This window comes from Molothrus aeneus, chromosome 2 (genome assembly GCF_037042795.1).
Source record: "Molothrus aeneus isolate 106 chromosome 2, BPBGC_Maene_1.0, whole genome shotgun sequence".
Lineage (NCBI taxonomy): Eukaryota > Metazoa > Chordata > Aves > Passeriformes > Icteridae > Molothrus > Molothrus aeneus.
The window spans coordinates 25,846,312-25,859,585 of record NC_089647.1 but is presented as its reverse complement, the minus strand read 5'-3'; the positions used below and the strand labels follow the sequence as shown (position 1 = coordinate 25,859,585).

Genomic DNA, 13,274 nt, shown 5'->3' with positions numbered 1-13,274 from the left:
TGGTATCATGAACCTCCCACTATTGCCATGTAAACTGGCAAGAAGAAACAGTGCATCAGCATATGGAGAAATATCTTGATTGTTCATAAAACTATATCTACCCTTGTCTTTAATGGAGAATTATAAAAAACCCCCAACCCTAAACTACTGATTGCAAAGTTCATTTTGGCCTACCTACTTCAGCAAGACTTCAGTCCACCAAATGGAAAACCTTTATAATCAAAGTAATTCAAACAGCAGTTCCATTGATTTTGTCATTGCATCATTTAACTGTATCACTCTAGAACCTGAGACAGGCTGGTTCAGAATATCATCTGCCTGATGGAGATCTGCTTCAGGGGCATGTACAAGAATTGCAAAATCATTCAACTTATCTGATGGCCCTGAAAGGGAAATATTTTGTCTTCACCGTGACTGTGGATACAGGGAATAAGATAATTTTGTAACTTTAATAAGAAATTAAACAAAAAGAAATCTGTTTTTATTAAGTTTACATCAGACCAACATAACAATAACACTAATTAATTTTGCATGACTTCCCATTTTTGGATTTTCTGAAACTTCACTACTTTAGACTAATTATGTTCTGTTATGGCTGATTGTGATTTCTGCTCTGAAAAAAATGCTTCGGTTGATGCTTTCAAAATATTTTTGTTTTAAAAAATAAACCAGCCATACTGGGGGATTGAAAAAATGTTACTCCTGTGATAAAGTTCTTGAAGGGTGGGGAGTTTGGTCTGGGGAATGGCAGGGGAGGAAGCTAGAGAAACAGAGTGTTAAAACCACTTTGATACAAAGATAATCTGTATTATTGGTCTATTTCTGTGAAAATCTGTTTTGCAATATAATTTCGCATTGTTCTATACAAATGCTATTACCAGATTTCATTACTAGCATTTACAATGTTGTTCACTATTTAATACTAATTCATAATTAATCTTCTCCCACCTTCTTTCTGTATACATGCTGTATTCAATTTGAATTTCTTTTTCTGATGTTGAATTGAGAACTTAATCTGAAAATAACAGCCAGCATCTCACCCCACACAGGGTGAAGGTATATTCCAAATGAAATGCAGGTATTTTGTGGCAGGTTTTTACACTCTCACAGCAGTGAAATCCAGCAGATCCTGCACATCACTGTCCCCCTCTGCATTGCCTATGGAGCTACCAAGGACACAGCTCAGCCACCAATGAAGGATCCTAAGAACCAGATCCCTGTTTACATAACCACAGGCCACTTCTCCTGCCCTTGCCTCATTCGGGGAGCATTTCAAAATAGACGTAGGGACAAACAGGAATAAAGCAGGGATCTGTGGACTCAGTAAAATCAAGTTTCATGCACAGCTACATGGAATGTATCTGTAACACAAGTGATGATGGACAGCTGTAACTGAGAGCACATCTCCACCCTGAAGGGATACAATAGATGGAACAGGATGAACGAAGCAGAGATGAGCATTCATTAATTTATTATTATTTACTATTTTTGTCATGTCCAGTGGATAACAGAGATCTTCTCACAGGAACTGTTGCAAAGAACACAAACAGAATAGCATTCATCCTCCTCACATGTTGTATAGTGTTCAAAACAAATGTGAGGGAGGACAGGAACAAAATATAAGCAAACACTTCAAGAAAATAAAAATATGCAGTAAGGACTAGATTGCCTCACATATAGACATAATTGGATACTAGCTGAATAAGGGACCTGACTTCTGACCTCACAGCATTCTTATATAACAGACTTTTAAATGAAACAGAAACAATTATTTTTAATTTGTTGGATTCAAATTCTGCAAAAAAGACGTGCTACCATACGCACATACATCTACTTATACACACCACAGAATTCAGTAAGGCTCCTTCTGAGTCCACGCATTCACCAACTCAAAGACTTGAATATTGAGGTAGGGGTTTTTTCAGTACTATATACAACTTAACTTCAAAGGAGCCATAAAGAGTGCACCTCCTCAGACTTTGACCCTAGCTACAGGTGACAGATTGTGTCTAGTATTTTTATTATTCATAGTCTTTGCTGGTGATCTGTTAGGAATGGACACAGCACTGCACAAAGATAACATCTTATTACATTTGAGCACACTTGCCAGCCATCTGTACCTAATGATGTTGCTTTCTCTCCTCTCCACAGATGCACATTACTTGTATTTCTAATCCTACAGTCCTCTAATTTTCCCCTGTAATGACTCTAACACACATTGTGACAAATTAATATACTCCACAAGCTACTTTCATAAGCACTTTTCCTTAGAATAGCCATCAGACTGCTATATTCATGTATTAGTTCACTCTCTACTGCTTCCTTTTCTCAGTTTATAAAGTGAATACACTAACTTTTCATAGTATTTTCACAGAGACTTCAAAAAGTGTTTTGGGCATAAATCATACACCAGGGAGTATCAGATGTCTCAGAATAGGAAGCAGATATGACTGGATATTCATCTAAACAAAGTGAGAATGGGGTCTGTCTTGGATTTAGTCCAGCTCCACTGAGAACATCTGCATGTTTTACAGAGAATATGTATTTCTATCTGGAAAAAAAAAATCTTTATATTTATAGCCAAAAACCTCTAAGTAATTTCTTGGTAATTTCTTTAAAAAATTAAGTGTAAGTATTTTTCTTCCAGAAGTAAGTTGGGGGCAAAGCGGCTTATGCAACCAAGTTTTTATGTGACAGCTCCTCAATCAGAACACTGTGAGCCAACCAGTCTGAATTTCCTGTATCCCTCCTACAAGAGATTAAAAATTGCTTTTCCCACTGCAATAGTGAGAAAAAATCTCATTAACTACCTGGTGACCCTCGGGTGAGGAATAATACAGCCAGTGTTCCCACTAGAGTTGGAGTTGTTTAGCCTGGAGAAGATTAGGCTCCAGGGACACCTTAGAGCACCTTCCAGAACCTAAAGGGGGCTAAAATAAAGCTAGAGAGGGACTTTTTACCAGGGGAAACAACTTCAATTTGTGTCCCATTGTCCTAAAAGAGAGTAGATTCAGATTAGATATTTGGAAAAAGTTCTTTATTGTGAGGGTGCTGAGGCACTGGCCCAGGTTGCCCAGAGAAGCTGTGGATGCCCCATTCTTAAAAGTGTTCAAGGCCAGGTTGGATGGTGCCTTGAGCAGCCTGCTCTGGTGCAAAGTGTCTGTGCCCATGGCAGTGGGGTTGGGACTGGATGATCTATGATCCCATGAATTAAGGAAAAAAACCCAAAAAACTACCAAACCAACAACCAAGAAAAACGCCCCACTTGAAATGGGACACAAAATTAGAGCAAATGTCTTAACCTTTAGGTTTCCCTTTGTGAAATCAAGAGTTGAACTCAGTGATCCTCAAGGATCCCTTGCAACTCAGGTAATTCTTTGATTCTTATATTGTTAAAAATGCAAGGTCAACCATAAAAAGCAAAACAAATAAATACATGAAATAAGTTAATCTATGCAGTATGAATTTGTTCTCCTCTTGTAGGAATTAATTAAATTATCTTCTTCTGCCATTGTACAGTGGAGCCAGAAATCCATCTGCAGTCATTTGAGACAGAAAGGAAATTCAGAGTCATTCTGGCTATCTAAGGTGGGCATATAAAAAGAACAACTAACCTTAAGATCACTCTGCAACTGTGCAGAATATGTGCAACAGAATGTGAACACAATGGGAGGCCCAATGGGAAGACGTGGGATAAGTTAAATATGCTAAAAAGAAAAACAGATGCAAAGCAGGTCAAGCTGGAAACTCAAAACAGAGGACCCTGAACATTTTGGATTTTCTCTGGCATCTATACTGCAGGGATAATATAATTTCCATCTCACAGAAAGATTATGAAGGTCAATTCATTAATGTTTATAAAGCTTTCAGAACTACAGTGGTGAGCACTTCTGTTGGAAAAGTCCATGGGGAACTTAATATTCAGGCATGCTCTGAGTTTTAAGTATGCAAAGAAATATTGAAGTACTTTCCTATGAGCAAACACTATTTGTTCTGCTAAATTAAACCTATAGAAGAAATATAGGATCATGTAATTAAAAGTTGTCTGTGCAAACAAAGGTATTTAAGAAATGTGGAACTTTTCGACTGCTTTATTCAGCAACCTTAAAGGTCTGGAAATAATTTTGAAGATGCAATTGCATGAGTTGGCCATGAAGGGTGTGCATTACTTCATTTAGGATTAATAATACAAAAATACAGATATTTGCACAAAAAACCCCAAACAAGTAAATCCAGTTATACTACTAGGGGCACCTTAAAATCTTCAAAATTCTTTCAAAAGAAGCTTTTTATGTGCTATGCTCTTTCCTATGGGTAAGTCCTATTTCTAATTAATACAAACAATTAAAGAAGAATAGATTATGCTCATCACAAATTTCACAAAATTACTATATTCTAATTTAGAAGTGTCATTTATGACTCTGGAGTTTTAAATAGAATAAGGTTCTGCATGTAACTTTAGATCCAAACTCTGGTATAGAGGAAAAAAAATTCCCCACACTATTTTATTTACCACTTAAGTATTAAATGAACTCTGAGAACTTACAAGTAAGAGCTCATGCTAATTTTAAAATAGGTTTTCACTAGAATGTACCATTTTTCAAACATTTTAATTTTTGCTCTCTGTATGACCTTAGCAAGGAAGCAAGACAGATTAACCAAACAGCTCAAACTGACTAAAACACTGTGGATAGCTTATAACAAGGTTTTTTTCGTTTTTAATACTTCATAATCAAAAATGTGCTCCTGCAGCATTGTGCTTAAATTGCCATTCCAAAATTCATCCTCTCTCTGTCATCACTGAACTATAGTGTCATGTTGCATTTGCAGCTAAAGTACCTACTTGGCTGTTGTCAGAAGGATTACACGTTTATCTTCATAGGTTAACAAAATAAAGTATTATAATCTATAAACTCTCAGAATTAAAATTTAAGACCACCTGATAGGAAATCCAGATAATTAAGGTATTTAAGTTGGCTATTCCTGGACTGTATCTTGAAGTCCTGTTTTTGCCAAACGTAAGCAGGATTAGGAAGGCACACTTGCAAGTGGCCATGAGATTCCATATCAGTTTTAACAAAAGCCTAAAACTGTTCTGGTCTCCATGGGTTTTGCAAAAAGCCTGGGTAATGAACATACTGAAAGTATGACTATACTATCAATATTAACAATACAGCAAGAGTTAAAGGATGTTTATTGTGTTGCAAGACTACCCAGTAATAACACTGAAGACCAGTTTGGAAAAGAACAGAAATCTCATGCTTTGGGGTTTAAAGGTAGTCCATAACCATTTGGGAAGAAATTCTTTGAGAAGATTAAATTGCCAGTTCCTGGACCTTTTCAAGGGTACTCAGTTGCTGCCCACAGCAAAAGAAAATGTGTTAGAGTAGATTAATTGTATACCTGGTAAAGTACAACTGTTACTGTGCTCATAACTGAGGTCTTGATTTCAAAGTTATTAACCTCACGCTCTACAAATTCAATTCAACTCTATGATTGTTCTCCAAGAAAACCCTGAGTAGTTCTACATGGGAGACCTGTTTTCATGAGGAACAAATACTTCACATACCAAAAAAATGTACATCTTCATTCTTACTCAGTTCTTCCCAACTGTGTTCCCCTAACAAGCAACCTTCTGAAAAAGTAATAAAATCACTCTTTTCTCATTTTATGTTCCATTTGCTCAAAGTTCTAGTTAAATTATTTAAAACATCCTAACTGTGAGCTTCTCACTTCCTTTATTAATAGCAGATCTTTCTCCAGTGCCATATTCTAGTTTCTGGATGGTCTGGACAAACACAGGTGAGCCTAAAAATGCTTGCCAGAGAAAAAGAAACAACACATATACAGAGGGAAAATACAAAGAACCAAACCCAAGGAAATTAAGTCTATCCCAATTAAAATTAACATAGACTTTAGTAGCATATTCTACTGGATCATGCCTAGTTTTAGGACGATGCTGCTATCTCACATATTTAATTCAAGTAATGTGAACTATAATCAATAATTTCATTATTTGCACTTGGATATCAAATCCCAAGAGCAGCCTCTAGATGCAGTCTAAACTGTACCTCAGCTTCCTGCCGTCACAAAATAGGTAAAACAATATTTCACATTGCTTGATACTTTGAAAATGGTGCCACTGATTTATTATTACATCTACCAACATATAAATTTATCATGCTTAAAACAGGACATAGCTATTTCATACAGAATAGTTTCAAGAATATTTCATTCTTTCAATATGGAAGATCACATTAATGATTTAAACATAAAGGCCAAAAGTAACTCATTGAGCATCTCAGTGTAAAATATTCAGTTTACTTCTGTTAAACTCTAATCTGTATCTCAAAAAGACACTGTGGTCATAACCAATCTAAAAATGCCACAAAATGGAGAGCTGGCTTTCAAGTGTGTTACAAATGAAAGCAGGAGTGTTGCCGTTCAAAACAGCATTCTGCTAGAGGATTGGATCTGTATTTTCAGTCAAGCAGACCTCCCACTAACTTCAGAAAGGCAACTTATTTACATAAAAAACTGCAGGGAAAGGCCTTTTAATTCTTAAGTATGAGTCAGCTTTTATGTTTCCCTTCTAAACGAGGATTTTTATAACCAGCAAAGAAAGGAAAACCAGTCTGAGGTGCTACTTAGGCTGTTAGCCCAGATGCCTCGACCCTGCAGATAACAAACCAAAATTGCCATTAGCTTTACCCAGTTCTGCGTGCAGCAGGATCACAGATCCTTGAATATGCAGCCCGTGTAACTTATGTAACTGAACATGCAAATACCCAACTGAAATACCAGAGGTGCTGCACAACAAAAGCTCAGGGAGGACGGAATTTGGGTTATGTGTGTGTGGTGTACTTTTAATCTGATGCAGACTGACCGAGGTACAAATTCTGGCAGGGCTCCGGCCCCTGGAGCAGGCAGGGGGAAGCTGTGCCTGCATCAGGCCCCACTGCCCCGGTTCCCTTGCAGCAGCACAGGGCCCTCCCAGCTCCTGGGGCTTCCTTCAACCACGCTCCAGGTGCTCCTGAAGTGCGGCAGAGCTGCTGAGATGGAGCCCGTGAAATAAACACTGCGGAGTGTCGGGAGCACACGAGCACCCAGTGGTTGGGAAGTTTGCTTTTGGCATACCTTTGTATCTTGGAAAAAGGAACCTGGTATTTTGTGTACCACAGACTTCTGCAGTGACATACATTCATAAGCAAGCGCTGCTGCAAGCAACCAAAAGGTTTCCTACACAAATATTTACTTTGTTGAGAACATTTTAACCTGAGAGCTAAGACAGGCAAATATTAGCTACTGAAATCTTCTTCAAATGACATATTCCTTTACACATATTCCAAGTAGATCTATCAAGGACATAACACTAACTGTCTTCAAGTAATATCAAAGCAGACAAGATAAATAATGGAGACTAGGAAAAAAAAATTCATTTCATCTTATGTTGCTTACTTTCACAAATATGCCATACAAAATAAGAATATATACCTCACTAAATACAGATCTTTGTCCTTATCACATGACTTAAACATGAAAAAACCATGCTGAGTTTTAGCCTTATCTAGAAATCTCTGAATAATGTACCTTGATTGTTTGTGTTATCTTTTTACTGACATGACAAAAAACAGAAATCACTCCAGAATACCTGGAGCTTCACAAAATGCTAAATTACTGTGTACCCAAGCAAAAGTAGTCAAATCCAAGCCTGGCAAGCAGGTATGATTCTAATGCACTCATCACTGACACTCTATTAAACTACAGAATCATTTGAGTCAAAAGGCTGGAACCTGTTGTGGTTCAGGATGACAAACAACTATAAGAAAAAAAGAATTAGTATTTTGTAGAACCTATCTAAAGGTCTCTGAGTCTTTAAGCCATAGGGGCTCATTCTTTTCCCCTTGAACTCTGGAAGAGTTTTGACACCAGCTGTAGCTGCAAGCCAAACAGAATTAGAAACATGGTATCTGAGATCAGGGAAGCTGTGTGTTTCACAAGGACCAGATCTGCACACAAAATGTCTCATAGGCTTGTCTTGGTTATTTATATTTCTTTCTTCTTTCCAAACACAAAAAGTAATAATGATGTGCTGGAGTTGACTGTCACCTAAATTTCAGATCAATTTGTATCTGTTTAATAAAAGTATACTTAATAGGTGAAGTCCATTTACTCCTAGTAATGCAAATTGCACTAATTAAAAATTCTGGTTTTGAAGCTTCTAATCAAAACAAATAAGCAAACAAAATTTCTAGTAAAGCCACCAGAAGTCACATAAAACTGACAGGTAATAGTAGAAGACGATAATCTCCTTTCGTATTTTGTCTTCACTACAAAAGTATGATTTTCATATTCCAGAGTTCATCAGAAGTACCAAATAGTTTGTTCTGTTTTACAGGTGCAAGTATTTAAAACCACCACTAAAAGCTTTGTTGCAGAAAACAGATACAAACCAAAATACATACAGGGATATCTTATACTTTCTACTCACAGAAAATTCCCACTTAAGGAAGTGATCAACACATTAAAAACCAGAACAGATTTGGCAACTTTTGGTATTTATGCTGTCCCACTAAGTTTGCTATCATGCAATCAGAAACTTCAGTCCTAATGGTAAACAGCCACCTTGAATCTACATCCAGCTCCTCACAAATAATTGAGGTCCTGGGTTCAGTAGTCACTGCACTGTTTTTTATTTCTAGCTTGTGCCTTTTTCTTGAAATAGAGAAGGAAAAGCAGGGAGGATGAGAAGAGAGAGGAGGGGAAGTAGATGCATACAATCTTCAATTTCTAATGACTTGTAAATGTTATCGGTACTAGCACCAATTGATGTGCTTTCCTGTCCACAATCCTGTCAGCCGTTTGGGGTCCAAGTGTGAACTTGGAATTCAGCCCTGAGTGCTGAAATCAACATTTCTACGAATTTACTGACCACCCCAACTCTGCAGCAGGAAGAAAAAAGCATCCACTGGATCTCTGTCTTTTCATTCCAAAGTCCTTATACAACCACTGCAGTTCTCAAGTAAAACGCTTATTGGTATCATATTACTACCCCACCCCCCCCACACACACACCCCCCACCCAGGGTAGATTTTATTATTTCCATAGAAAATAAAAATACAGCTTTTACCTTACAGATCTGAAAATAATCTGAAGTGAGCGTCTCCTGGATCTCCTCTCTGGGTGTCCCTGCAGCTCCCGCAGTCCCTCCTGGGTGCACGGAGCCACCAGCCCCACTTCCACTGCCACCGCCACTGCTTCCAACAGGGGATGCGGCAGTTAAACCATCCAAAACTTTGCGAAAATTAAATTTCTTCATTTTGGAAAAATATTTAGGAAGATTTGAAGGGGGAGAAAGGATGTGTCGTAACACATTCAGCTACATGTAGCGACCGAGAAAGTCTTTAATGGTCCTCTGAGTGAGGCAGCACTTTAAGTCTCTTGTACCAAACAGAATGTCAATATTAGGTATAATTGATCGAAAAACACAAAGGCTTCATTTTGTCAGACGCAAAAGCTACCTGGGATGGTCCTTTCCAAAAATAAATAAATAAATAAATAATCCACAAGCAGCAGGACTAAGATTTACGTTCAAACAAGGAACAATGGAACAACCGCCATCGGGTTCGCTCGCAAAATCCACATTTAGCAGTGGTCAAAACAGAAAAGTAAATAAAAAATTCAAGCCGGCATCCAAAACAGTGGGATCCATCCCTCTACCTTATCTGCCTAAGATCTGCCTTCGGCACTTGATTATTTCAGCAAAACTACCGAAATGCGTCTACATTCAATTGCCCCTTCCCCTCAGAACCCCTTGGAGCCAGGGGTATCTCTGCCCCCGAGGTTTCCGCGGAGCGGATTCCCCGCTCCCAGACGCGGGTGCGACTCCTGTTCCCGGTTCCCTGCCCACCCCAGCAAATGCCGGCAGCCGCTGCCGCACTCGGCGCTCCTGTCTCTCCCCTCGGGCTCCGCGGCGGGCTGCGAGGTGCGGGCTGCGAGCCCCCTCGCTCTCCTCGCCACCCCGGCCGCCGCTCCGTGAGGAGCGACGGCAGCGAGCGACCCCCCTTAAGCCAGTCCGGCCGTCCCGAGCTGACCACCCGTCCCGTCCCTGCGCTGACGGACCCCCGCCCGTCCCGATCACCGAGCCTGTGCCGCTGCCGTGCTCTCCCCCGGAACCGCTCCGGCGGGACCGGGCTCCCTCGGGCGCCGGGGGGGACGCGGGGCGGGGAGGGGCGGGTGAGGAGCGGGGCGGGTGAGGAGCGGGGCAGGTGAGCTGGCAGCAGAGGGTGGTGGTGGTGGTGGCTCCTGCCCGTCCGGCGCGCTCGCAGCCGTTCTCCGAGGTACTGAAAGCTCCGCCGGAGTCAGCCGCAGCTCCTCCTCCTCGCCTTCCTCCTCCTCCTCTCTTTCCCTGCCTCCCGCCCCCGTCCGCCAGGCCCCGCCTGCCGCAGCAGCGCGCAGTCCGCGCCCCGCCCCCGCTGCCGGCTCGGCTGTGGGCGGGGGGGAGGGCGGAGAGACGTTAGTGATTGACAGGCACGCGCGCGTTCCTATCCCTTGCTGCGGGCCGGCCGCGGGAACGTGACTGGCGGGCAGGGCAGAAGGGGCGGCTCCAGACAGGGAACAAGAGATGTTTGACGGCCCCCGCGATCCGCAGCCTCTGATTGGAGCGCTGTGAGGATGGGCGCCCACTCTCACCAATAGAGGCGCAGTTCTGCGACGCCCGGCCCCCCAGCCCGGCGGGATGGGCGGGGCCAGGGGAGCCCCCGCCCCACTGCGGCGAGAGCGGCAGCGGCCGCGGAGCTGCTGAGGGGAGCAGCGCCGGGGCAGCGGGGCTGGAAGGGAGCAGGGTTTATGGCGGTGGGGGGAACTGAAAGTTGGTGTCGCAGCTTCAGCTGCGTGCGGGACGTCGAACAGACCCAAAATTCGGCATGAAGTTGTGTCAGGGGAGACTTGAGTTGGATATTAGGAAATGGTTCTTTCACCCCGAGGGTGGTTGGGCACTGGAACAGGCTCCCCAGGGAAGTGATCATAGCACCCAGCCTGACAGAGTTCAAGGAGTGTTTGGACAGTGCCCTCAGGCACATGGTGTGACTAATGGGGATGGTCCTGGGCAGGAGATGGACTCAGTGATCCTTGCGGGTCGCTGCCATCCCAGGATATTCTGTGGTTCTGTGCAAATGCCACGGGAGGTGACGCTCTCGGCGGTGTCAGGAGCGGTCCTGACAGGAGCCCCCATTACTCGCAGCGGCTCGGAGGGGTCTGAGTGGGTCGGTGCTCAGCCCTCACACTGACATTGCCTCCTCGGGGGCAAATCCCTTTTTCCTTCCCGGGAGGACTACAAAGGACCCAGGGCTGCCCTTCCCGAGGCTCGCTCCGAAGCCGTGCAAATCGCTGGGGGCAGCTTTGTGGCCTCTGAAGCGCGATCCGGCACAGGAGGTGTTACACTGCACACAAGCCTCTATAAAAAGGTTATTCAGGTCAGGAACAAATGAGGCAGCGATTAAAAGTGACTCATGGCACAGCGCTGTCAACGTGGTTGGAAGCCGAGAACTGAATAAAATGGTGTAAGGAATAAGCAGATAGCACCTCTCCTGTATAGGAATTAATCTGTAACACCTCACCAAAGTGTTGTACTTTCTTCACACTTGAGGTGACCAATGAGTGCACACTGGTCACCTAATTTTTCACGTTTTAGGGGTGCTTAGTGTAGTTCTGATACCCACTCTAACCCCAAATTTGGTTTTTAATCAAATAGAATACTACAGTTCCATGAATCCTAGTTTTTATTTCATTATCTTACACTGAGATTTATGCTTTTTTTTTTTACACTTTAGCTTATCCCTTTGTGTTCACAGGTACTCCCCATCTCCATGATAAAAAGATTGCAGTGAAGTTCAAAGAATAAGTGTAGCTTCACTTAATGCCCTCATGAAAAATAAAGGGTACATTGCTGATGAAACTGGAAAGGTTGATAGGTTTCTGTAGCCAGGAAAAAATGGACAAAACTTTGTATGGGAAACAAAATATATGAGGACTATGGCAAGGAGACAGAAATGAAAAAGGGAATGGAACTGAGTAAGCAAATCTGTAAAGATAAAAGTACAGAGTTTTGAAGAATGAGGAAAAGTCAAAACCCAGTTGAAGCTATTTGAAGAATGTCATGTCCTACTAATACTATGTTCACCAGAGGCAATGCAAGTTTAAAAAAAAAGAAAAGCTAACAAAGCCCAAAAGAAACATAACTACATGAATTGTAAATAGGAAAGGGAAAGATAAGGTTAAAAAATGAAATAATTAAGATGAAGAAAATATCACGGAGACTTACAAAAAGTCTGTCTGGGAGTCAGAGGGTACTAGAGGAAGAAAATCTGATAACATAATAATTTTACAGTTCTAGGGAGGACAGAGATAAGACAGTTTGTTTTAAGTCAAGAAAAGGATGAAAATTAGAAGAATGAATTATAACTTTGGAGTTGGAATAAGGTGCAGACATTTTTTGAATACCAACAACATTTCTCTGCCAGAGAATCGCTATGGAAAGCGGGTTATTGATGATTAGATACTACCTCAGAGTATCCAAAAGGGTGAGCAAGGATCCTTACACTGCCAGTGTGCTGTTAGGAAAACTGACTTGTAGGGAAAAAAACCAAAACAAAAACAAACTGACCAATAAAATACAATCAGTCCTGTTTATAAACAACTGTGAGAAAAACTTGGTCTCACTACTGGTGCATGTAAGGCATGTATGTTCCTTTTGAAAGTTTTTCTCTAAGCTGGACACAAATCCAGAAGCAGAGAGGGAGTGATGGAAATGAGAGTTGTGGGATGGTGCAGAGGGAGACAGCACAATGCAGGACATAGGCAAACTCAGTTTTGACAGGCACAGAAAGAAGCCCCATTGAATGACCACATTGCTGAGAAGTTTTGTTGTATAACAAAAACAAAAAGGGGAACAATTTGGTTTTGACACAGTAAAAAAACCTATTGCTTCTTTTTTGTTGTTTTCAGTGGAGAAACAAGCAGTAGATATGAGGCATTCTGTTGCTGGCTTGTACTGGTTTAGATGATATTGGTGTTTCATAGGATACTTGTGAGATTGCCACCACAATCTTACACTTTTAATAAAAGTTGATAAAATTAGGAAAATTTGGAAAGATTTTAGATATTAAATTGATACATAAATGAAGTTAAATCATACATGCCAGTGCATTGTGGGAAATATGTATCTGGATCTGTATTTTAGCTAGAAATGAGAGGGTATTCTCCTCAGTGTTTTT

At 41.4% G+C, this 13,274-nt stretch overlaps 1 protein-coding gene across 4 annotated transcripts in view; it reads right to left on the bottom strand.

Moving 5' to 3' along the window:
* STXBP5L (syntaxin binding protein 5L) overlaps positions 1 to 9,893 on the bottom strand; it is a 185,161-nt gene extending 175,268 nt beyond the window's left edge. For all 4 annotated transcript variants that reach the window (XM_066572126.1, XM_066572128.1, XM_066572129.1 and 1 more), the window contains exon 1: positions 9,131 to 9,893. In XM_066572126.1, coding sequence (XP_066428223.1) covers positions 9,131 to 9,319 — 189 coding nt within the window. In that variant the 5' untranslated portion in view covers positions 9,320 to 9,893. The remainder of the gene's footprint in view (positions 1 to 9,130) is intronic.
* Positions 9,894 to 13,274: the final 3,381 nt, after the last annotated feature.